General features: G+C 45.8%; 1 protein-coding gene across 2 annotated transcripts in view; it reads left to right on the forward strand.

Moving 5' to 3' along the window:
• Positions 1 to 2,295: 2,295 nt before the first annotated feature.
• The window catches only part of ADAM19 (ADAM metallopeptidase domain 19), a 79,832-nt gene continuing 55,387 nt past the window's right edge, over positions 2,296 to 26,740 (forward strand). The window contains exons 1-3 of one of the 2 annotated variants that reach the window (XM_037044808.1): positions 4,042 to 4,241; positions 7,176 to 7,261; positions 11,514 to 11,584. In XM_037044808.1, coding sequence (XP_036900703.1) covers positions 4,175 to 4,241; positions 7,176 to 7,261; positions 11,514 to 11,584 — 224 coding nt within the window. In that variant the 5' untranslated portion in view covers positions 4,042 to 4,174. Of the gene's footprint in view, positions 2,301 to 4,041; positions 4,242 to 7,175; positions 7,262 to 11,513; positions 11,585 to 26,740 lie in introns of those variants that run through there. The other variant, XM_037044809.1, reaches the window with a different exon arrangement.

Consider the following 26,740-nt stretch of genomic DNA (forward strand, 5'->3'; position numbering starts at 1 on the left):
AGAGTTATCAGTCCTACGTGCTGGGCTCTAGGATTGCGCCAGGGCTGTTCTGAGTCAGATGTCAGGCAGACAGGGTGATGGGAGCCAGGAGTTCTGGCCAGTCAGGGGTGTCTGGATAATGGATGTCAAGGGGATGTGTCTGTTGAGTCATTCAGGGGGCAATTAGATGGCCTGGGTTTGAAGGTCCTTCGGGGGGGGTAATTAGAGTGTTACCTGTAGTCAGAGGTATATCCAGGCAGTGACTCAAGACAGGAAAAGTTAAAAAAGAAATTAAGTTCCTGGAGATAGTTAGAAAAAAAAATGGACTCTTTCCTTATGCCTTAACCTTCTTCATACTGTTAATAATTTTAGCCGCTTGATTAAAGTGACTTCATTTTCCATAGTCCTTATCATCAATCACTGTTTCCTCAGCTAGGAACTACCATTTTCAACCATCATCCTTTATAGAGGAGGCAATGAAGTCACAGAAATGGGGTTTTTTTTTGGCCCCTGGTCCCATAGCTGGTGAAGGAGAGCAAAGGGACTTAACCCCAGGCAGGACAGCTGCCTCCGAACCATGATGGTGTACTGTAGAAAGGAACAGTGACGTGGGTCACCTGGACTCCCGAAGTTTGGAACCGGTTACTGTATCTGTCTGAGTTCCCTTAACACCAGAGGAGAGAGGCCAAGCATTCAAAACTTTCTAGAACACCGGCATAAACCATCATTTCTTCTGGGTTCTTTTCCTGTGTTTACTATTTACCCACCTACCCCCACTACTAAATAAAGTCATATCTAAGTATTGTAGAAAATGAAAAAGGAAAAAAAAAAGAAAAAGAAAGAAAGAAAGAAAAAGTAAGAAGACAAACAAAAACCAAAACAATCCTCAAACAAACCAAACCAAAAGATTTTATTCATTCGTCTCATCACTCAGAGGTAGTAACCACTGCAAACATTTTGGCACATTTCCTTCTAGTCTTTTTAAAAATGTCTTTTATTTACATAGCTGAGGTCATACCTAAATGTAATCTTGGACTTTGCTTTTTTTCACTCAACATCAGAGGATAAAAATTTTTAATGTTATTTTAAATGACTGCATAATAATCCATCATATGGATATTTTGTAATTTATTAACTGTTCTTTCACAATGAGATATTTAAGTTGTTTCCAGTATTTTCAATATTATAAATAACACCACTATGAACATTCTAGTACGTAAATCTTTGTATGCATTGCAGATTATTTTTTTAGGATAGTTTCCCAGAAATGTAATTAGTAGGTTAAATGTCATGAATATTTTAAAGATTATGTAGAGAAATATAGTATTTTTTATAAACAACAAATACATCCTTTAAGAAGGAATGGGAAGGCTTCCAGGGGTCAGAAGTTGCGTATATATTTGTTCCTGTGTATAAGGGTGAGGGGATAGATGAGAGACAGAACAGACACTTTCTCACTCCTTGGTCAGAATTCAATAATCACTGGACTTTTTCTCTTGTGAGCTACTTCCCAATTTGGGGGCAGGGGGTACATGCCGATTAAATATTGATCTGCTGAGTGCCAGCAAATGGAAGCAAATTTCAAGTAGGGCGTTTGTGTACCTTTTGCAAGGAGATGCTCCACAGAATCAATTAGACTTGGCCCCTTCAGCGTTTTTCACCGGGTCCAGCGCTTTCGCCACCATTGTCTCAACAGCGTCTCGCAGCTTCTGGGTGGGATGGATTGGGGCCACCATTCCCGTGGCCAGGTCGTTGGTCAGACCCTCAGGCCCAGACAGACATGGCTTATCCGAAGTCGTAGAGCTCATTAGAGAGCACGGGGACTGGCATTCTAGTCTCTTGGCTCTAGGGGTAAAGTCCACTGTCATGGACTGAATGATGTCCCCTACCCCCATCAGCATGGTGAAGCCTTCACTCCCAGTGTACTAGGAGACAGGGCTAACAGAACACCAAGGTATCCCTATAAGGTGACCCATGCAGTTAATCAGCTCTTTTAACAGAGACCAGGAATAGGGATGCGATTACTGTATTTTGCCATGTATCATGTGCACCCATATTTTTGGGCTCAAACTTGCAAGAAAAAAATCTTTCATTTTAATTATTTAATTCAATTATGTATTTACTTCTATTTAGAAACAAGACTGAATATCATATTCCAGGGTATTATTTTGGGGTAAGGGTGTCGTTACTGCTTTCTAGAGTTACACTTTTAGTGCATAGGCATAAATAAAAGAATTAAAAACACTTATATAGATACAGAATTAGTACCACCCATGTATAATGCACACCCTTATTTTTCTCTCAAAAATTTGGGTGAAAAAGTGTACATCATACACAGCAAAATACAAATATATCAGCAGAGACTCTGCCAGTTTGGACCAAAGGGAACAGAGTCAGGACGAAATAAAGTCTTCCAGACTTCTCGGATTCTACAGGACAGAACAGTAGAGCTAGTGAATATGCTTTATCCTTCAAGGAAGTGGGAAAATGACCCTGAAGATGATTCAGAGAAGGCAAGGGCCACCATTCCCCCTAATCCCCTGCAGGGCCAGGTGTTTGTTTCCTTGGTTTTTGAGACAGGGTGCCCCTCCAGGTATTGGGAGACAGGCTGCTCCTGTCTAGTGCCTTAAGTGGCAGGGCTGCAGCAAAAAGCCCCAGGGGTAGGTCAAGGCCACTGCCTAGAGCCATGGGGATGACTCTACTGTCTCAGTGGGCCTGCAAAACTGAGCATCCAGCCAGAGGGCTACTCTGGAGCTTTAATGTTTAGTAGAATTTGCCTTGCTAGGTTTTGGGACTTGCTCTAAACCTATCACCTGTTTCTTTCTGATCTCTCCCTTTGGGAATGGGGATATCTATCCTACAATCTCCATTTCAAAAGCAAGTGAGTTGTCTGGTTTTGACCAGTTCACAGATGGAAAGGACTTTTGCCTCAGAATGGACCACACACAGAGTCCCACCCATATCTGAGTAGAGTACTTAGATGAGACATTGGACTTGGAGTTGGTGCTGGAATGGATTAAGACTTTGGGGGCTACTGGGGTGCAGTGATTATATTTTGCATGCAAGAAGGACATGCATTTGGGGGGCCAGAGGATGGAGTATTATGGACTGAACTGTGTCTACTGAAATTCCTATGTCGAAGCCCTTATCCCCAGTACGACTGTATTTGGAGCCTTTAAAGAGGCAACTGACCTTGGGCAAATTAGCCACTCAAGTCTGGTTTTCTCATCTGTAACACAGGATACTATTATTACCTGCCCTGGAAGATTATGGGGCTAATTAAAAGAGATGATGGATGCAGAGTTCCTGGCACATATTAAAGGACAGTAAAAAGTAGTTCTTTTCCGAGATTAATTAATTAAGTAAGTTAATGGATGTAAAGTGCTGAGGACAGTGTCTGGAACTTACTAAGTGCTATGTCAGTCTCAGTTATCGTTAGTATTCCAGCAGATAGTAAGCCATCCAAAGCCTTAAATCCTAACCACCCCAGATTCCGGTGTTCCCCCAGTTGAGATCACAGCCTTTCCATCCTTAGCGCGCTTCTCTGTGCCATTTTCTCTGCCTGGGGCTCCGATCCTCCCCCTCCCTAGCTCAGATGTCATCTTTGGGAGCGCTCTCTTCCCCGCCCTCCCTCGTCTCCCAGTCAGAAGGAATGGCTCCTTGATTTGTGTTCAGAAAACAACTCTATATAGCACTTAGTTCTTTGTGTCTGGTGGTTCCGTTAACTCTTTCGAAGCCTCCCTCCCAGAGTGGCGGCCTCTGGGGACTGGGGCGGCTGAGTAGCCTCTGAGTGTCACCCAAGGCGTCCGGGAGAGTACGGGACAGAGGAAACAGGCCGCTGTGCAGAAAGGGGTCTTGTTTAACTCCCGCAAGCCCAAGCGCAGGACTCTCCCCAGGCCTCGCCCCACCTTCAGTGAATCCTTGCAGCCCAGCTCCGGGTCACCTGAGCCAGAGGACTCTCAAGGGGTCCCACGGACTCCGCCCCTGGCGGTCCTTCCCACCCCTCTGGGCGGGCCCCTCCCGGCGGGCCCCTCCCCTCCTCCACCTCTGCAGGGCGGAGCGTCTCGCCGATGGCTGGGAGCGGGGCTGGGAAGCACTGGACGGTCAGTGGGTTCCAGACGCGTCGCCGGCTGGTTGGGGTGCTGGCATGGCCGCGTGCTTGTGAGAGCGGAGCGCGCGAGGGGCCGCTGCCATCATGCCCAGGGGTGTGGGTGCCGCCCGGCTGTGCCTGCTGGTGCTCGCCCTGCCGGTGTGGAGCAGAAGTAAGTGGCCGGGCAAGAGATGGCTGGGATGGGGATGGAGGCGGGTGGGCTAGGTGGCCGGGGACCTGGGAGCTGCCCCTCGCAACTCTGCAGGACTGCGTCTCCGAGGTCCCCCAGCCCGGGATCCCGGCTTTGTTCCCACGTTGCACGCCCTGGGAGGTGGTGGAGGTTTTGAGCAAGAAGAAAACAGCGCGTCCCCTCCCTGGCTTCCCTCCCTCCCTCTCTCTCTTTCCTCTGTTTTTTTTTTTCTCCCTGCTTTTGCCTTCTCTTTCCGCTGCTTTTCTAGTCTCTCCTCTTCTCCAGTCTTTGTGTGTGTGTGTGTGTTCCTATAAATACATACTGATAAAACTGGAACCATATCATATGCACAGTTTTGTGCTTGCATTTTCTACTTCACATAATGAGCATTTCCCACATCATTAAATTCTCAAAAAACAGAATTTTAATGACTGTAAATTCCACCAAGAAATTGCAGAAGTATAATCTTCAAAAAGTTAAAAATATGACCCGCATCCAAATATAGGGTGAAAGGGTGGCAAAGATTTGTTCGGGTCGTTAATGAGGCAGTGAATTGGGGGGGGGGGGTGCAGAGCTGGTTCAAAGCATCAGAGGAACAGGGGTGGACAGGCGTTGGAAGAAGAATGCCGGGACCTTGTGCTGGGACAGAGGCAGAAGTGTCAGTACCGTCACACAGCAGCCAGGGCCATCACACAGCAGCCAGGGCCAGACAACCACGGTTCTTCCTTGTCTTTCTACTATACCGAAGTCATTTGCCTCTCCACCAGCCAGAAACCTGCAGCTGACCCATAAGTGAGTATAGTCTTTTAATTACTAGTACATTTAAAAATCAGACAAAAATACGTTCCCCTTGGTCATTCAGTGATGTGTGGAAGGGCCTGTTAAACAATGCTGCGATGTGGTTTTGAAAGGATGTCCTACTTTCTCTTTGCTTTATTTCCAAATTTTGAATGATTTTTCTTAAAATGCCCTGTGGTCCTCCATTAAGGAGCCTTTAGATTGCTTTCAGCATGTTTTATGTCATACAGGTCATTTTATTTTTAAATATTCCATTAAATATCATATATATATATATATATATATATATAGTGAACAATCTAGACAATCGGATCCCCTAGAGCAGCAACTGTGCTTCTCTGGTGCCCTATAAATATGAAGCACCTAGCATACTGCCTGGCACCTAGTTAAGTACTCAGAAAACATGTAAGAAATAAAATGCATTGCTTCTCTTTTTTTTTTACCAACATGATGAAACTAATGCACATCTAATGAGATTATTGTTAGGATGTGCTTTGATTGAGAATACGTTATTATCACTAATCTGAAAGAAAAGTGAATCACTCATAACCCCACCCCTCTAACAAAATAACCATGTCACTCCATCATTCAGTACATTCTGTGGTTTAGACAATAGATTTTGGAGTTCTCACCCTTACCCCCAGGAGTCCTATGGGTTTGGCCTATTCTTACGGAGACTAGGTCTTTCGAAATGATCACTTTATTAAGACTGTCTGGCCCTCACTGGTGCAGTCCAGTGGGTTGGGCATTGTGCCACAAACCAAAAGGTTGCTGGTTCAATTCCCATCAGGGCACGTGCCTGGTCAGTACCTCATGGAGCTAGGTTGGGGGTGTGCAAGGGGCAACCGATCAATGTTTCTCTTTCACATTGATGTTTCTCTCTCGCTCTCTCTCTCTCTAAAATAAATAAATAAAATCTTTTTAAAAAAAGATCATCCGCAACCTGTTTTTGAGGTCGCCACTGCTTTGACCAAGTCATTCTTCACACAAGTTTCAATTTGCCTTTCTTAAAAAAATAGCAATCCTACAACCTACATCCGGGGTTGTTGTGAAGATAAAGGAGAACCGGGTGGTGAGATTGATTTGGAAAGTGGGAAGTGAGAGCCAAAGGTGGATTTACCATTTAGGAAGCTCAGGTCGTGCTATGATGCTTTGTGGATGGAGTGGTAATTTCACAGTGACTCCCCCCAAGTGATGCTGTGAGATGGGCAGGCAGGTATCATCATTTTCATCTTACAGATGAGAAAACTGAAGCTCAATGGAAATAATACCCATGGGCTTGGCCTCCAGAATATGCCCAGAATCCAACCACTTCATTCCTCTCTACTGATGTCATTCTGGTCAGAGGCACCATCGGCTCTCACCAGGCTGGGCTCCTGCAAGTCTCCAGTTTTGCCGTGTGCTTCTACTCTCACTCTCCCTGCCACCCACCCCTACCCCCAATCACCACTCAGCAGGCTGAACCATCTTTTAAAAACTGAATACAGATCATATTGCTCTGTGTTTAAACCCTCCAGTGCCTTCCAAGTCTATTTATAATAAAGTCAAGACACCTTCCATGGCCTCTGTGATATCAGACCTATGGCTGTGCTGATCACGTCTCCTACCAACTTCTTCCCTCAGTTACTAGGACTCAAGCTACCTTTACCTTCTGCTGCTTTGGTAAACCGGCCAAGTCTGCTTCTGCTCACACAGGGTCGTTGTGTCTGCTGGTTCCTCTACCTGGGGCACCCTTCTTCCACATCTTTGCACGGCTGCCTTCCTTTGGTCCCTCAATTAAATGCCATTTTTGCTGACCATCCTGTCTAATATAGGGAACCCCTCTTCGGGTGTCTCTTTATGCCCTGACCCTATTGTACCATTTGAGAATATTTGTGTGTTATCTATCTCCCACCTCTAGAAGATGCACTTTGTGAGGAGTACAGAGACCTTGCCACCTGTTTGGCACTGTATTGCCAACACCTAGCAGAGCGCCTGGCCCATAAGAGCCGAGAGCCCGGAATCCAGCGTGTCTCCTAATGACCCAGGATGAGGTTCTTCCCAGCTGGAAGGGCATGTCTGGTTTAGCTAGGGTGCAGAAGTCTGGAATTCCAATGGTTGTGTTTCTTGTATCGACAGGGGGAAGTGGGGAGGGCAGCCCCCCTCTACAGCATGAACTAATAATACCTCAGTGGAAGACTGCAGAAAGCCCCGTGGGCGGAAAGGTAAGATTAAAAGCTCTCATTTTCAGAGGCAAGAGTTGGCAACTTCACTGTGTGAGGCTTGGGCCACCTACTCGACTGTCATCACCGATAGTTCCATCTGACCCACTCTATCCTGTCTGTTTGTCATTTTTGGAATCCCAGATGGGACCTCCCTTCATCATGTGACAAATTTCTAGAACATGTTCCAATGTTGTTAGTTGAGGAAATGAAAGTCCTTGTTAATGCTGCTACCAACTAAGTGAAAATATGTGTCACAAAAATCACCCGCTCATTTGGAATTTCTTAAATATTGTCATTGTTGTTCTTGCTCTGCATAATACATGCTTTATTTTATTGATGAGGTGATGCGCTTGGAGAGAAAATGCTAATGCAAACTATTTTTTAAATAAGAGGCAAGGTAGGGACCTAGTACTAGGGAATATATATCTTAAAATCCAGTGGGCATCTTGGGCCACGACACCAGCAAAATGCACAGGCTTTATCAAGGAGCTTGGGGAGAAGAGGGAAAACACGCGCCTGGGATGCAGAGAGAACCTATGCATCGAGGACGTTCTTTGGGGCTCTGATTTTTACCTGGGAGAGCTAGAAGGGAAGATGTGGTTGTTGACCTTCCACTTTCTGAACTTCCGTTTCCTCATTGATAAAATAGAGCTTAGAAGGAATGAGAAAGGAGAGGGCTGGGGAGAGCAGGTAGTGAATAAGATGTCTTCATTTTCAAAGGGTCAGTGATTTATTGGGCAGCATATAAGAGCAAGATTATAGTAGGGGAGAGAGGAGAGAGCTGTGTCAGGAAGGATCCCAGACTTGGTGGCTTTTGAGTCTAGAAAGGTAAATGAGAATGCCTAGAATCCTTATAGTTATGAGTAGAATAATATTGACATGTTAAAAAGTGCTCCCATTTGTGTTTAGTGAGAGAACTTACAGCAAACATTTTAGGACAAATGAAAAGCAAGGAACATTTTACCCTAAAGACAATAAACACATTGAATTCATTTCATCCAAAAGTAAGAAAGGCTGAAAATAGCTTCAGGAAAAGTCTAGACAAATTAATGGATAGCCACCCTCGAGCAGGTTATTTTTAAAAATTCAGATCTTGGATAGTCCAGCCTGTCCATTATTGCTGAGGAATGTCCCTGATAGTCTTTGTAGAGGCCTCCCTGTTACGCCAGATGTGGGGTGCTGGGCCTCCTCAGGAAGGGCTGGAGAAACAACGTGGAGCCCCAGATCCTGTCTTTGTTCCCAGCCATTGTCTGCCCAGAATCATGGCGTTTTGTACCAGTTGTCAGCCCAGGGCCTAGCACAGAAGTATTTGTTGAATGAACAAATGAAGGAATGTCGGGAAGGTGGGGGGCGAGTAGGGGTGAGAGAAGGAGGTGTGTCCACTCAAGCCTCTTATTCTCATTTACATAATTAATTCATCAAACACCAATTGAACACTCACTGTATAGTAGATACAATACTGGATCTTAACAGGGATGCAATGCATAGATTTCCAATACCCTATGAGCTGAGGATCTGTTTAATGCAGCCCTAAAGGGAAAGGAATTTCAACCTTCTCTGGGGTAAATACAAAATTGTGGCTTAACTCCTTAGGAGAGGCAAAGTCTCCCATTCCTAGCACAGTCTGGAGTCGCAAAGAGAAAAGCTGAGTGAAGCCGGCCTGGGAGGCTGCATAGATCCTCGCAATGCTGTTTCATTGCTTTGGATGAAACATCCCTCTAGAAACAAGGACCATCCTATTTAAAAAATAGTGTCTGAGCTTGTTCTCATGTTACAGTTTGTGTCTCTTTGAGGAGAGGTGACGGTGCTTTGTTTGTGTCAACTTTCCTTTTTTGTGTGGGCCGTTCCATGGCCACCTACCTCTTGGATAAGAGAATTGCTACCGCTCAGTGGCCATGTGCTTTTTCTCAAATGACCACTTGGGACGGTGTCCCTGAAGCCTAATGTGATTGCGCAGGGCCCTCGTTCCTGAACTCCCCAGAGTAACGTGGCCAAGGACCAGCGGCCAGAAGAGGTGTTGGCAGAGCTGAGGCAGGGCATCAGAAACAGAGAAGTGGGTCCCTTAGTGAAAGTTCCTGGGCAAACAAACATCCACCTCACTTCCTCTCCCCGTGGTTTTGAAATGCTCTTAAGAGAAGTCAGTGAGACAAATGAGCAAAATAAAAGAAGCAAAGGACAGGGTTGCTCAAGCATCCTGGATCAGAAAGTTCAGATGTCCTCAGAGCCCGGAAAGTGCTCAGGGCTGCCCAGGACTCTACTGGGAAGTGGGGTTTGAGGCAAATCAGAGGAAGAAATGTGCTTGGAAGATGCAGGCCCCCAACTAGAAAGGGGTGACAAAGCAGATGACCTGCTCTTTCCGACACACCAAAACTAAGTTTTCAGTTCGGCCGAGACTCTACCAAGAGCTTTTGTGGATTGAAAGAGACCCCAAGAGTTGATCAGTTCCTTGCTATTATCAAGTTGGAGAGCACATATTTAAAATACCCCAGAGAATAGCCCTGGCTGGTGTAGCTCAGTGGATTGAGCACAGGCCTGCGAACCACATGATCGCAGTTCAATTCCCAGTCAGGGCACATGCCTGGGTTGCAGGCTGGTTCCCTGCAGGCCAACTCCCAGCAGGGGACGCAGGAAAGGCAACCATACATTGATGTTTCTCTCCCTCTCTCCTTCCCCTCTAAAGATAAATAAATAAAATAAAAAAAAATACCCCAGAGAATAGATGCTGTTTTAAACAGTTTTAAATATGTAAATCAATAATTTCTTCCTTCAAGAGTAGTTTAACCACTGGAAGTTGAATTGTTGAAGCATGGAGATTTACTTAGACTTCAATTTTTATTTTTGAAAATTTCCACAATAATAAAGTAAAAAGAATTAAGAGGCCTCTTCCTTAAGCAATTATAAAAACATGGGAAGTTGCACAGAAGAAAATAAAATTAGCCAGGGATCCCACTGCCTTGAAGATAACTATGGTAACTTGTTGGTTTAGCGTTTTTTTTCTCTCTGCTTTTTCCTTTTTTACAAAAGTATATTTAAATAAAACATGCCATGTACATTTTGAGTTTTTATGCTTCATAATTATCATTTATACTTTCTTGATAACTTAGAGATTATTTAAAGTCTTTGTTTTTAATGGCTGTCTAGGGTTTTGTCACATGGACGGGTCATCATTTATTTACCCGTTCTCCTATTTGTATTTCGGACATTTAGGTTATACTTCATTATTTATGGTTATAAGTAATGAACATGTTTATGTAAGTAAAGCTTTGCCCCTTCTTCCATTTGTTCCTTTCAGACATAAAAACTCTTTTTCAGACACTTAACAACTCTTAGCCTGTAGTGTCAAATTATTTTTCAGTGAGTTGGTGGTATCAGCTGAAAATCTCCCCAGTAGGGTATAGGGTATGAGAGTGCCCACTGTACAGTGTGCTCTGTTGCACTGTGATGCATGTTTTTTTAAGGTATTTTTGAAAAAATTGGAGGGGAGAATTAGTAGTGATGTTGAGTGTGTTTTTCTTGCTTATTGGTCATTTGTGTGATATCTTAAATAGCCTGTGCTGAATGTAGAGCAACTCTGGGCATCAGCACATTTTCTCTTGTATGTAAAACGTGGCTTCCTTTGGCTTAAAAAAACCTTAGCTGGAAGTGTTCCTAGTTGTCTCCTCTGAGATGATGGGGGGTATCCAAACTGAGAGCCCAAACAAAATAATATAAAATAACCCACTGTGAAAGGCTTTCCCTGGTATTTTAGATAATAGCCACCATGTATTGAGGCTTCCTGTATGCCAGATAAATTCTTCGTATTCACTATGTCACTTAATCGTACAAGAGCCCCATATTATATCTGTTTTATAAATGAGGAAACTAAGCTGTAGGGAGGTCTAGTAACATGCCCAAGTTCACATCACAGCGGTGTCAGAGAGTCAGCCCTGGATTCCAGATCTGATCCCACACCAAGTTTGCTGTCGAAGACTGTGTTTTCCAGCATTTGTCTTTACCAGACCCGCATGCAAGCACTTACACCACATTTCAGCTGGGAGTTTCTTTCCTTTGTCTTTTAGGAGAAGGCAGATGGGGGAGGGAAATTGGTCCTTCTGGGACTGGAGCTATTTTATGTTTGGGCTGGAAATGCAATTGACCCTTTCTCTTTCACTTCCTGTGATCAATGTCAGAGCACTGTACTAGATCCTGTGTCTGTTTCTGGGAGCGTCCATCCTGCATTTAGGAACTGACATTCTTTTGTTGTTGCTTTTAGCATCCACTCAAAGCTGAGCTCAGGGTAATGGCTGAGGGGCGAGAGCTGATCCTGGACCTGGAGAAGAATGAGTAAGTGGACTCCTCCTTTGTGTAAAATGAAACAATTCACTTCCATGTCAATGCCGGACGCAGGTGCTACTGTTACGTAGGAAACAGTCAGTGAAGTGACCCAGGCTCTTGCTCAATCCTTGTTGGTTTCTTTGTGGGGAGCCTCTTGCCAAGACAGCGTTTCCCCAACCTCTACACTTACTGTGAAATTGCTGGACTGTTTAACAAGCTGTATTTCCAGGGCTTCCTAGAGTTCATGTGCGTGTGAGTGTGCACTTGCGTGAAGGGGGGATGGACTTGAGGACTCCACGGTTGTGTTACTAGCTGCAGCTCGGGGCATGGCAGGAAGCAAGATTAGAGGAAAACAGCAGAGAGGAGAGGCAAGGCGGAGTGTTCTGGGATTTGAGCCTCCAGCCCTGGCTACTCCATCTGTTTTGGTTCAGCTCACTCTGAGATTCTGCCAATAAGGGCATGGTCAGCAGTCTCCTGGTTTCATCAGGCTGCAGCGTCCACCTTTCTAACCTCATTCATCTTGGGTGGTGGCCTGAGTCAGAAACATTTCCGTACTGGTTTGCCATCATGAACAGTTATATCCTGCTTCATGTTATTGAGCAGGTGAATAGATACTGCCTAGCTGTGTCTGTTGCCTGCTCTTGGGTCATTCGCAATCTGCTCGGCCACTGGAGAGCTCTCCTTCCTTGGCCCGGAGACCCTGAGGGCCTTTGGTATTTCCCCACTTGGGCTCTGCCACACAGACCTTGCAGATGAGGCTGCAGGGCTCGGACAACTGCCCATCTCCTTTTTGGCAGCCTCCCTGGAAGCAGATGAGTAATCAGATGCATTCCTGCCAAGAAAGGGATGGCTGGGGACCTTCCCATATCCAGAAGGGTGGGAATAACTAATGAACTCGGTGGAACAAGAGAATATAAATTATTCCCAATTTGGGCTTCTGGACCCTTGCAAAGAAGGGTGAGTGGAGTCCAAAGATAGTGAGTGGCACCAGAAATGTTGTAGAAGTATGACTTCAGCATATGCAGTAAGAGGGCTTCATCCAGGTCTTCCTTCTGCACCCAGAAAGATGGGCATTCAATTATTTTAGCTACTTTTTTAGGGAGTGTCAACCCAGCCCAAGAATGTGTTCTTTCTGTCTCATTCCCCTGGAGCAGACCTGGCTGACTGTCTCCAGAGGGTGCAGGCTCTGCGTGCCTGGGATTTCTCCTCGCCTAGTCATCCTTTTGTCCTGCCGGGAACGGCTCTTAGAGGGTCTGTTCTTGATAATCTCTCTCAGGGGTCGGCTTTAGTTTCTCATGGCCCCTGCCCTCTAGCTCTAGTCTAAATGTTCCCTGTTGTCACTTAATCTAATCCGCCCTATTCTGCCCCCAAATGGAGTATTTGACCCTTCAGCTTCCTCTGGGCAGTCCAAGTGGTAGGGTTGCCGTCATGCGCAAATCCTTAGGAGTTGGGCTGGCGCAGTAGGGATCCCAGCACTCATCCCTCCCTCCTGTTTTGGAGCCTTTGCAAGAAAAGGTCACTGGAAATTAGAGCGGGAAGCCACTTTAAAAAACACTGAGAGCAACAGTCTTATGTATGGATGCAGAAACTTCAACTTGGAGGGGCAGGCATTTGTCCAAGGCCACAGAGCAGGTAGATGAGAGGGGAGACCAGGATCATGTGTGTTCTTGGCATGGGTCTGGGTTCAAGGAGAGCCTACGGCTGTAGTTCCATGGTGTGCTGCTCCGAGCCACTCTCTGGCTTCCCAGTGAGCGGCGGGGGGACTGGATGTGGTTCCCTGCCTCCTTGAATTGGCAGGAGGCAGGAGACTTAACAAAAATGGAAACAGCACAGTCAAGCACTATGACCTCATCAGGTATCCCTAGGGGACAGCTTCCTGCTATTTTCGTCTAAATTGGGCTTTTTGTTTTTGAACATGTGTTAGCAAGCGGAACTCCAACTGCACACGACTTCCTAGTGTGTTTATTTCCCAAACCCTTCTCATTCATGGTGTGTGTGAGGCCGGATGCAAAACAGCTTAGGGGGTGGGGATGATGGTTTTCTGATTTTTTTAAAACCTCTCTGTGAAGGTTTTTATAATCCTGTGATTTCTGAGGGGAAACTGGGCCTTGTGCTAAGTGACTTTTCTGGCTCTGGTTTCTAAGTTCCTTGATTGGTTCACTCATACTTATTTTTCATGTTTTAAAATTGAGATAGAGGGAAAGAGAAGGAGAAAGAGAGGGAGAGAAACACGGATGTGTGAGATACATCAATTGGCTGCATCTTGCCTGCCTTCAAATGGGGGCTTGGCCCTCACCGCAGGCCTATGCCCCGACTGGGGATCAAGCCAGCAACCTTTTGGTTTGCAGGCCAGCACTCAGCCCCCTGAGCCACGGCAGCTGGGGCGGTTCATTCATTTTTTCATCTCCTGTGAGGCTATCGCACTCCGGGCACTAGTGTCAGTCCTGGGAAAGTAGTTGTGAACGAACAGCTTTCATTCCGTTGGTGGGAACAGCAAAGAAATCAACAAGTGAATGTGGAGTATGTCAGTGGACAAGCGCTATGAAACAAAGGGATAAAAGTCCTCGGAAGAGCAGGGCTGGGGAGGGAGGTGATGTTTAGGAATGGTGGTCTGAGAAGGCCTCGGTGGGGAGTTGATATTTGAGTCCAGACCCGAAGGTGAGAAAATGAGCCATGGGGTGGCTAGGAGGTGTCAGCTCCGAGGAGACAGCGCAGCACGCTCATAGGCCCTAATAGATGATGGAGGTTTCCATTCCCTTCGCCAACCCTTGAACATTTCTCTGTTCATTGGATTGTCAGGCCCCCTGGGAGCTGTAGGCAAGAGCTTCTGGAATGGCGAGGGGAGAGAGATAGGGCACTTCTAATTTCTTTTTCATCATCTGGAGGTGTCTGGCCTTCTCCCATCCTATCAAAGCCCACATTGCTAACGCATGGTCCAAAATAGCAGTGAGCAAGCCTTTAATGGAATTCACACGTGGAGAGATTGCCCAGAATGGTGAAGCTGGAAGAACAGGGGGTGGGCCAGGAGAGGGGCCATCGGCTCAGGCAGCAGGAACCCCAAGGCCCCTTATTCAATAGCGTGGCAGCTGGCAGCCTTTTCCTGCTGTGAAGCAACTCAGAACCAGCGGAGGACATTCCCATGGGAGACACGCTCTCCTGGGTGCATGTGTACCCTAGGGGTAAGTTGCAAGTGGCTTTCGAGTCAGATAGCGCTGGGTTCAGATCCCAGCACTCCCACTTTCCAGTCGAGTGTCCTCTTTAAGCCTCAGTTTCCCTCTCTGGGATGTAATGGTTGTCGCACTCTGTAGAGCCACGGGGAGGAGGCGATGAGATGGTGTGTGTGAAGGACCCAGCAGAGTGCCTGACTTGGATTCTATACTCAGTAAATGGCAGCTACTATTATTTCTCATTCATGTTTTTTTTGTAACTGTAGAAGCAATACATGCTCATTTTAAAACTTGTGGCAATACCAAAGTGTAATAAGTAGAAGAATGAAAGTCTCCCACCCACAAGAAGAATCTACTGGTAACAGTTTGGTGGGCATACCCTGGCCCTTTCCAAGCTTGTGAGAACATGCACGTCAGTACTCATAGACACATCACACAGAAGCACACACAAAGGCTGCTGTTTCTGTTGGGAAGGGAGGAGCAAGAATGAGATACTACTATACCTATTGTTCCACACTTGCTTTTTTGGACTCAGCCATATGTCATGAAGGCAGTATACTGCTCTCATAAAGTATATATTACATTGTTTAAATTTATTCACACATATACACATAATTTGCAAATGTTGGTGCATAGCTGTTGTTAGGAGAACCTTACCTGCAGTGGGGGCTGTGTGGTACAGTGGAGAGAGTACAGAACTCAGAGGCAGACATGTGGAATTGGCCAAGAAGCCATTTGGCCATCTGAGCCTCAGTCTTCTTGTCTGTAAAATGGGGGTCTTGTCCCAGTTGGGCTCTAAGAGCTCCTTCTGTACCTCCTGTTTAGAGGATACCGTGCAAGTGGAAGGATGGAAAAGAAGCATGGAGCCTGCTCTCCTCCCATGGAGACATTTCTGGAAGTAAGAGGCACTGGGATAAAGGCAAATAGCCTCCCAAACCACAGGCCTTGAAGTGGCGGATGAACTGCCAGTTCAGGACCCACCATTTAGGCAACATAAACACGAGAAAGGAAATTATAGAGAAGAGATTACCGTGCTATTTTTGCAGCCCACAGTTTTGAGGCATCCTTCCATAATGTTACTTCTCCGTGTAATTTCCCCCATGCTCTGAGGACTGCCCTGTCAACCCAGACACCACACTGGACACACACACAAAAACAAACCTTGTTTGCTGAAATGAAATGGAACCTCCCTGAGCTGTAGGCATCTGGGGAGATGCACCCCTCCAGGGAGATGTAGGCCTTGTCTCTCTTCTCCTTTTCCCTCCATCATGCCCTTCTTCCCAAGAGGAGGACATGCTGGCCTGTTGAACCAGCTTGCGGGGTGTGCTCGTTGAGCTGCATTATTAGATGGCAGAATCACTACATTGCAAGGTCACCTTCAAAAGCAAATGAACAGCTCACCTAGTGGGCACTGTGCCCAGAGGACCTTTGGCCATATGCTTCTCTCTGCTTGTCTCTTGAGCACATTCTGGAACTTTTATCTCTTCACACAACTGCCCTTCCTGCATCGGAATCATGGTAAGACTGGGGTTTTAGCTTAGAAAAGGGACCGATGTCCTTTGTTCTCACCCCATTCGTTGTGCTTCAGCCCTGGCTAATGACAGACCCTGTTTGCACAAATCTGGTTAATAAGAATGGACATTTATTTTGTGTGTGTGTGTGTGTGTGTGTATGGACCTCAAATGTCATGAGGAACAGCAATCGGCAAAGCAGAATTGGGGCATTTAGAGGTTTGCTGGTCGTAGTGCTCACCATTACTTTGGAATCAAATCTCTTCCTATCTCAGACGCCTTATCAGTCCCACAGAGATACCACAGGGAATGAGACTGCTTTTGTTGGCTTAGGAATCAGGCTACAACCTGGAAAATGAAGCCATTTGTGCTAATGGAGCCATTTAGCTCCCTAACAGGAGCTAGTTCCCGACCCCCGCCCCGCCCCAGGCCCCAACCCTATTTAGTTGTATAACAAAGGAAGGGGAGAACTAGCAGGCAGGGAAGGAATTTCTCAGCACTCGACAGGGTGGATTCGTTATCACCTCTGACTACTGCTCTTCTCTTCAAAGGAGGCCTGGTAGATCTACGTAGCTGACCCCGAGGGAAACCCTGCTCACTGCCCCGGCCCGGAGCTCTCCCTCACCCACACCTCCCGTTTCCTCTTGGGTACTCATGTTAACATCTTATCTAGGACTAGGACAAAGGGCAACTCTCTTGGTCTCTCTTTTGATTTGTTGTTGGCAAAATTCAACGTCCTGGATCTAAGAGAAGCCTAAGAAAGGCTTAAGACGTTAGCCCAATGCTTTTGGGAAACTATGCTTCACTGAGTTGCATTTAAATGAGTCGCACACATATGGATTACATTTCACTTGAAATACACATGGCTTAAGAAATTAGAGGATATCATTCTTTAACCAAGTACTTGGCAGATCTCAAGTATTCAAAATGTTTTTCCAAACTCAGCGTGCAGCTGGGCTCCCCATTCCCTGCAGCTGAGGTTGTCTAACCCAAGGAGACTGGTGCCGAGAAAACAGTGGGATGGATGGGTGGGGACACCAGAATTTGATGAGAGCTGCCTGTGAGTGCTGGAAATGTTTTCAAACATTTTTTTTTTAAGTATCAGCAACTGAATTGACCCTGCCGCCTTGACTCTGAGGCAGCGAATGCATTAAATGAATTTAAATTCCAAGTTGCTATGCTTGGTCGGCATTTTGCCCTGGAGAGACCCCGTGGTCTCATTGGAGATGCCATTTCCAATGGTAGCTTTGTAGGCAGAGATTAATTTGATTTCCAGTTCTCATGATGTCCACAACCCTTGGAGTCACAGACCCAGTGGATTGCTGGCCAATTTTGTACAAGCCAGAGTCTCAATTCTACCCCTGCATGAACAGGGTCCCCCTTATTTCTGAATCATTGGAAGCATGAGGTTGCTCTCTGAGGGTCCTTTGCATAGACTCAGTCCCGGTATTAGGAGTGGTGATCTGTAGGGAGGCAGCTACACAGTTGCTGGGGGAGAGAGTCGAGGAGCATCCGGAACTGAAATAACCTAGCTGTGTTGATTCTGAAGGCCACGAGCACATAAACCCAAAACACCATAATCCATAGAGCGAAACAGGCGTGGGCTTTGGTGCCAGAGAGAATCAGGTGGAATTCTGCCACTGCCACTGCCTGGTTAGGTGGCTTTCAGCAAGTCTCTTGCCTTCTGTGTTTATGAAATTATTCCTCACTGAGCTTTACTGAGAGCCAGTCACTGTGCCAAGGCATTCCACACACCGTCCTATTTAATCCTCGGGGCAGCCTTTTGGAGGAGTTACATTTTATTAATGAGGAAACTTAAGTGCAAGGAATTCACATAATTTATCCTAAATGTCAGGTGGAGCCCAGAGTCAAACTCAGGTCTACCTGCCTTTTATAATATTCTACCGCCTGCATGGGAAATAGACATTAATACCTTCATTGCAGGGTGGGGTGGGCTGAAAAGTGTCTCCCTTCCCACTGTCCCAAGGTACCTGCATTCTAACCCCTGGAATGTGAGGCTTTGCTACTTTATATGGCAAAAAAAAGAAAAAAGAAAAAGAAAAGAGGCTTTCTTTGTGAAGGTGACTAAATTAAGGATCTTGAGAAGGGGAGACTGTCCTGGATTGTCTGGGTGGCCTCTACACGCACTTGCAAGTATATTTGTAAGGGGAAGGCAGAGGGAGATTTGCTCATAGGTTGAAGAAAGCAATGTGTCTTGGAGGAAGAGATTGGAGTGACACAGCTATAAGCCAAGGAATGCAAGGAGTCACTGGGGGCTGGAAGAGGCAAGGAGTGGACTCAGCGACAAGGAGGTTTCTGCTCAGTAATACTGATTTCATCCTTCTGGTCTCCAGAACTGAGAAAGAATAACTTACTGTTGTTTTAAACCACCAAGCATGTGTTGATTCGTTACACAGCAGCCACAGGAAACGAATACATGGGTGTGTGAGGCTTAGAGATAATGTACGCCTATTCTGATGTGCTTGGTACAATGCCTGGCACATCACAAGCAGCTTTTCAATACATGCCAACATTCGTTAATGCAAAGTCAAAAACAGATGTTTTCTGAAGTGTCTTGGTGATGTAAAGCTTGCATGTGACTGTCTTCAAATAGGAAACTAGTGAGAGAAAAACGTATTGACAAATACGTTTAACCACACATACGTGTAGTATGTGTGGTTATTGTTTATCAGCACTTCCCAAGTTCTTGGTCGTGTACTTGGATGCTCAGTCTGCCTTTGAATTCTGGCCGAGGAATGTAGGTCAGATATGAATACTGATGCCAATAGTCATGATAATAGCTACAGCGAAGGCGATGTCTCTACATCAGGCTCTGTTCTGCAGTCTCTACGTGGTTCATCTAATTGAATCTTCACAGCAACTCTGAAGTGTAGGTGCCTGTGTTAGCTCTACTTGGCAGATGGGGACCCTGAGACATGGAGCCGTGTGACTTGTTCAAGGTCACCTGGATGGAAAGGGCAGACTGGCTCTTAGCCATGACCTTGCATTGCCTCTCAGATGCACCATCCTTGCTCGGTATGCTCTTCTTCCTTGAGCACTAGCATTACTTCTCCATGATTCTGCCCTACACCGTTTCTTTACTTTCTTCCCGCGACCCTGGTTAGAGTTTGGATTTCAGTGTCCTGTAGTGGTATAATCCAGGCGGCTGGATTCAGGGCCCTTGTGGCCACTGGAGATACATGCTTTGGCAAGTCGCTTCACCTTTGCACGTTTCAGCTTCCTCATCTGCCAGATGGGGCTAATGAGAGTGGCCGCTTCGTCTGATGTCATGTGAATTTGATAACGTAATGCTCTTAAAGGCTTATACCATGCCTAGTGGGGAGCCCAATGAATAGTCACTATTATTTGTATTCTGCGGGGTTGGAAAAACAGTGAAGAATGAAGTAAGAGGGAATTCCCCTGGGTTGGTTTCCAAATGTCATTAAGAGGACTTGCCCTTAAAACCCATTGCCCCTGGGAGGAAGCTCACTTCTGCTCTCCAGCCATTGCCCAGTTTGACCTCACTGTATCTCAAGAACACAGCCTTGCAGGGTTCTCTGGTCAGCCAAACTGTATCTCTTTTCTGTGCCTGCAGAAGCAGTGCCTGGTCCCTCCCTTGGCAAGTCCCTGAACCGTCCGATAAGGAGGTCAGGATTTGTTCACCGGTTCCGGCTCTCTCTCCTTCCAGGGACCGGCAGCCAGGGCTGCCTGTGTAACCAGGAAGGATGTCCACGGCTTTCTTTTGTCTCCAGCTTATTTCTCCTGGCGGCCCTTCAGCAGGCGCACAGGGCAAAATGAATGGGAGGAAGCTGTCAGCTGCCCTCTTGGCCTTAGCTGGACCCTTGTCAGAGTGCAGGGAAGCTGTGCCCTTGGAGGAAGGCTGGAGTTGATTCTGGAGTCTGAAGATTCCTTGACCATTGGGCTGTTTACCTTAATACAGTGGTAGCTGGTATCAGTGAGAGAGCATTTACCACACGCATACTATTTTACACAGATTGTTTTAAACCATCTATAAATTTACCTGAATAGGGTCATCTGGTATCCTCAGTTTTATAACCTGTTTTTTTTTTAACTTGCAAAAACAGCTTGGGTAATCCCAAATCATTAAAAAAATTTACATGAGAACTTTTGGGAATGTTTGAAAACTTTGATAATACAATTCTAGAAAAAAACTACACAAATAATAGAGTTTTAAAATAAATTAGTTCATACTTCTTATACTACACTATTCTGTAATTGTCTTTTTCATTACTTGTCTTCAAATATCTTTTTATGTAACACTTACAGGCCTATTTTATTCTTTTTAATGGTAACATAGAATTCCATTGGCTGGATGGACCAAAATGTATCAGTTTCTCTTTAATAGACAGTTAGGCTTCCTCGTTCTGGCTCTTACAAATAATGCTGTGGTAATGGGCTTCTGCACACCTGCAAGTATTTCTGTAGGGTTGGTATCTGGACATAGAGTTGTAAGGTCGAATGGCATATATATTTTGAATGTTCTAAATTTTGTCAAATTGTACCTCCAACTCCACAGATTCCTCCCCAAAGGTTGTATACTGTTTTTACATACAGCAGAGAAGAAGAGAATATTATAGATGCATTTCCACGCAAATTTACTGGTTCATTTCTCATGGCTCTATGGTGTTGTATTATAAGTGTACATTTTAACATTTCTTATGATGAAAAATTACCAAATGCACATGGAAGGAGAGAGAATAATGTAATGGAGACATGTGACTTGTTCAAGGTCACCTGGGTGATTCCCGTATACGAATCAGCCATATTCAGCAATAATCAAGGTGCTGTGATTAATGTAATCATCCTATACTGATGGGCATTCAAGCTGCTCCATTTTTTTCCTTCGTTTTTACAAACAGTGCTGGAGGGAGCACCCTTGTATTCTTGGAAGGGACTTCTAGGTAGTCACCCCCTAGGTTTAATCACGGGGTCAAGAAGAATTCACACAGAACATATAGAGAAAGGCACGTTGCCTTTGACTTCTGTCTACGTCACATCTTGTCACCCTTGTTTGGATAACTCATTTTCACACACTCTCATCAATGGTTGATTGTGGAGCTTGGGAAAACTCTTTAAATCCAAGCTCTCCTGCCTTAAAAAAAATAGCTTTGTTGAGTGAGATATAACTTACATACTATATAGTTCATGCATATAAAGTGTATAATTCAGTATTTTTAGTATCTTTACAGAGCTGTGTGGCCCCATCATATTCTGATTTTTTGAACATTTTCGTCACTCCAAAGAAGCCATGAGCAGTGTCATGGGTTGAATGTGTCCCCTCAAAATTCTTACGTCGCAGTCCTAACCACTCAGAGTGACCTTATTTGGAAATAGAGTCGTTGTGGATATAATTCCTTGAAATGAGCTCATACTGGGGAAGGGTAGCCCCTAATTCAATATGACAGGTGTTCTTATAAAAAGGGGAATTTAGACACAGACGTGCACACGGCACGGAGTTACGCTGCCGCAAGCCAGGGAACTCCCTGAAGCTAGGAGAGGGGCCCAGAACAGGACCTTCCCCTACTACCTTCAGAGACAGCGTGGTCCTGCCAGCAACTTGATCTTAGATGTCAGGCCTCCAGAACTGGGAGAGAATAAATTTGTTTTGTTTTTTTAAAGATTTTATTTATTTGTTTTGGGGGAGAGGAGAAAGGAGGGAGAAAGAGAAGGAGAGAAACATCAGCGTGTGGTTGCCTCTCGTGTGCTCCGTACTGGGGACCTGGCCCGCAACTCAGGCATGTGCCCAGACTGGGACTCAAACTGGGCACACCCACGCTGCCCCGCCCCGCCCCTGGTTCACCTGCTGGCACACAATTCACTGAGCCACACCAGCCAGGGCATAAATTGGTGTTTTTAAACCAGTCAGTTTGTGGTGGTTTGTTAAGGCAGCCCCCTCAAACTAATATAAGCAGTCACTCCCCATTCCCCGCACCCACTTCAGCCCTAAGGCAAACACTAATCTCCTTCCTGTCTCTATAGATTTGCCTGTTCTGGACTTTTCATATAAAAGGATTAAACAATATGTGGTCTTTGTGACTGGCTTCTTTCACATTGTGTAATGTTTGTGAGTTTTCTCCATGTTGGACAGCACGAATCAGTACTTTAGTCCTTCTGTTGTTCTTGTTCCCTCGAATGGATTTCCCACATTTTGCTTATCCACCCACCCATTGATGGATCTCCCACCTTTTCAGCCACAGCTAGCTGGTCTTCATTCTGCAAGGTGAAGTTCAGCAAATATTCACACACAGGGCTGAGCCCCTGTGTGTGAAGCCCTGTGCTAGGTGCCATGGGGAGTAGGAGCAGACACACTATCCTTGCCTTCTGGCGGTTGACTTTCTGTGAGAGAGAAGACATGCATAGCAAAATCCAAGGCAGATTTCAGTTTTACATAATAGAGTTGAAAGTGCAGTGCTCAGGAGGCAGGAAGGAAGAGAGGCTTTCTGACTGGGGGTGGGGAAATCTTCCCTCGAGCTCTGTCTTGTAGGAACCTGGAGGAAAGTCTTTGGATGAGGGAGGGAAGGAAGGGAAGTGAGTGGAAGGATGAAAAGGAATTCAGACTGAAAAATTAACGTATAAATATTTGGTCTTGGTCAAGGGAAGTCAAAACTGTAGTGCTAATAATCTCTTAGGAATTCAGTGCTCCAACCAGCCAAATTATTTTAATTCTAAGGAGTGGTATGTGGGGAATGGGAAAGGGGTTTATTTTTCTTCCACAGCTGGGCCACCTGAGGACCTAAGTGGCTTAGAGCTCAGTTTTTTTATTCTCCTGTTTTTGACTTAGAGTTGGGTTCTTTCTTGCCTAAGGTAAAACCACACAACCACCATGTGGTCAGGATAGGTGGGGTACTTCTAGGTAAGATACTTGAGGTGCCCTTTAAAGCTGCACTGTGTTTTCTGCATTTGGGATGAGCAGAAGCTCTTCCCCTGCCCCTCCCCACTGATAGGAAATTTGGGCTGAGCCAGGTGGACAGACGTGTACCTGGCGGGTGGAGCTGTGGACTGCTAGGAACTGAGCACATGCAGACATGGCTTCACAACTCAGGGAGGTGGGGAGTCTCCAGAGAAGCAGGTCATGGAGGTGGGGGTGGATGGATGGATAGACGTATATTTGGGTTTGGGAGATGCACTGGAAGTCTTACCTTCCAGATCTCTATTTTCTCCCCAGCTTCAAGGATGTGCCTCGGTTCTTATTCCAGACTCTCTGGAAGCTGGAGGATGTTTTCTACTCTTCAGTCTTTGAGCGTGACTCTCCTGGGGGAGATGTATGGGAGGAGGAGGCTGATACTGGGCCTCTGGACTGGTTTTGCCCCGAGTCATGGCATTTACATCCCCGCAGGAAATACTTTGATTCAAAGAAGGAAAGCTTACTTGTTCTCTACTTAGAACTCATTGACATACACAGACCTTTGGCTGACACCTCAAATACTAAATGAGTTGACTTTTGGGCACCTTGGGGATGGTCTTACTCTGGGGCAGTTATTGGGTCTGGGAATCCCTGGCTTCACTGGTGAGAGTCTCTAGTGTACTGGGCTTGAGCTCTACGCCACTCATTGGGAATGCTGAACTAATTGTCTTTCTTTTCTTCTTTCATTCAACAAATATTGTGAGTGCTGACCATGTGGTAGACATTGAGCTAGGTCCTAGGTTTTCCTGGGAGAGCAATGACAAGCAAGACACAGTCTATTCCATCCTGGGGCTTAGAGCCCAGGGCAGGAGACAGAGAACTGAGTCATTGTGGACGTGCTGTGATGGAGGAAGTTGTGCTGCGGGAGCTTGGGGAAGGGGAACTTAAGTAAGTAGTAACACAGTGGAGTAGTATGGGATCAGTGTGTGTTGGGGGTGGGAGGAGGTCAGCGAAGGCCTGCAGGAGGAAGTGAAGTGAGCAAGAAGAAGGGCTGTGGTAAGGGGCATGGCTTATACAAGGGGAGGCCAGTTCTACGCAGCTGGAGCAAAGGGGCCAAGGCAAGAGTAATATTTGAAGATGGAGAGAAGTTCTTTACCGTTAGAGCAGAGAGCAAGAGGGAGGAAGGAAACGGTGAGAGAGGAGGTTGGAATGGTAGGCAGGGTTGAGTCTCGCAAGGGTCTTGTAGACTCTTTCAATGGTTTAGGCATTTATCTTGAGAGTGATGAGAAGTTGATAAAGAATATGCTAAAAGCCAGATAGTGACAGTACCCAAAATGCCTTTGAGCAGGACTACTTCTGAAGTGTAGGGAATGGATTGGAAGTACAAGACCAGCAATAGTAATAAGACCCATTGAAGAGCTTTATTATGACCTGAGTGAGAAATTATGGTGATGTAATTTAGGGAAAATGTAGCTGATATGTGGAGAAGGGAGTGGATTCCAAAGATATTTTTATGGTGGAGTCATGGAGACTGGTTATGGGTTGAATATGGGCTGAGGGTGAGGATGGATTCAAGAACCGACGAGGGGAGGGGTTCCTGCTGAAGTAAGTAGTAAGTGGAGCCAGTCCCTGGGTTTGCCCGTAGCTTATAGTGGGATCTTGGACAAGCTACTTCTTTCTCAGATCTTTAGTTTTCTCATTAGATGGAGGTAGTAATCCCCGGTATCCAACTTGGCAGGATTGTGGTGGGGAGCCCATGCTGAACTAACTCTATGTGAGAAGTATCCTCTGGTATTCTTTCCGTGACCCCCCGAAGGAAGGTGTGTGCTTATCCTGGTCCGCTCTGCACACTCCAGCGGGGTCTTTCCACCTATCTACAATTCTGAGCACTTGATCTTCTTAGGAAATGGTTAGATCTCTGCCCCTTCTAGCAATGGAGGCCTCACTGGGGGCCTCTCTGAGGGATCTTAAACCAGCTTCTGTTGAAAACAATGGTATCATTGAATGGGTGTCCTGGGCCAGGCTTTCCCCCGCCAGTTGAAGGAGAAATGGGGTCTTTATGCCTTCAGTACTCGTGGCTCATTTCCAGTCCCTTCCATAGCTCCCGTGTGGCCCCCTGCCCCCTTTTCCTCCTCCCTTTTCCCCTGAGGTTATGGGTTTGCAGAAAACTGGCAGCCTCCACATTTTCTTCTCTTGTATCAGTCTCCCTGGCGAGAGGTCCAGATGGGCCAAGGGGCTATAATGGCTGCATTATATCAGGCATGGCTTCTTTTTCCAAGCCCCCCTTTCTGGGGAAGGGAAGGGCAGGTCACAGAAAGGGGTTCCTTCGGAGGGAGACTGGAGTGTTAGGGAAAGAGGTGACTGGCACAGATGTCAGGCGCTTAGTATTCTAGAAGTTCTTTATCTCTTGACTTCTTTTTAAAAAAATTTTTTTTCAATGACAGTTTACATTCAGTATTTTTTTATTACTTTCAAGTGTATAGCATAGTGGTTAGATAATCATATACTTTATAAAGTGTTCCCCCCGATATTTTCAGTACCCACCTACACCATGCATAGTTATTACAGTATTATTGACTATATTCCCTATGCTGTACTTGACATCCCCGTGACCATCTGTAACTACCAATTTGTACTTCTCAGTGCCTACAGCTCTTTCACCCAGTCCCCCTAAACCTCCTCCCCTCTGACAATTATCAGTCTGTTCTCTGTGATCTCTTGGCTTGTTGATGTTAGATTTGTGGTTTGGATAAGAAGGTGAAGATGAAACTGGCTTTCAGTTGTGTGGTGATAGAAACGGGCCTGTGGAAAAGGAGACATGTGAAGTTGAAGTCAAAGGAGCATCCCGGGAACCTGATCTGTAGGCTGCCTTTCTTCTCTGCCCTATGCACACGCACACGCACATGCACACCCACATGCACACGCACTGCTGTTCCCTAGCTATGTGGGCAGCCTGTTAGGGGAATTTAGAAGCTAGTTTGCAACAATTCTAGGAAGGAAGGAAGATGGGCCATGAAACAGTGACTTGGCTTCTGAGAACCAGACAGTGAAACCTACCTTCTGTGTGGCCTGTTAGTGTTTGCAAAGGACTTTCACAGAAGACCTTGTAGGGGAGGAAAAAAAGAATTTTCCCTGTCTAAGTTCTCTGCTGGGAACCCTGTAACAAGAGACAGATTAGCAAGAGAAAAACAAACAGAAGTTAACATGTCTACATGGGGGATACCCAGGGGGAAATGAACAACTCAGAGTTCAGGCTTCTACAGCATCTTCAACAAAGACAAATACATTTGTAGAGAAATGACAGGACAAAGGAAAGAACTATTAGGCCTCTGAAAGGGGTAAGCTGTAGGTAAATGTATGGTAAATAAACACTAGTTAGTCAAGTTTTTTGTGCAAAGTCCTTTGGTGCTTGCTTCATGCTGATAGGGTATAAAGTGGTCTCCGGTGATTAACTTCTGTCCTTGGTAGAGAGGGGTGGAGGGAGGCTTTTGAAAATGTATGTCCTGCTGAAAAGAAATTGTACTATCCGCCTTCAGCTCAAAATAATCCTGTGCCAAAGTGGTATATTTGGGGAGGCATATTCTGCCACCCTTCAGCATCCTCTGATCTTCACAGTGGGAGA

This window comes from Sturnira hondurensis, unplaced genomic scaffold, assembly GCF_014824575.4.
Source record: "Sturnira hondurensis isolate 20B ecotype Veracruz unplaced genomic scaffold, ASM1482457v3 Scaffold0004152, whole genome shotgun sequence".
NCBI lineage: Eukaryota > Metazoa > Chordata > Mammalia > Chiroptera > Phyllostomidae > Sturnira > Sturnira hondurensis.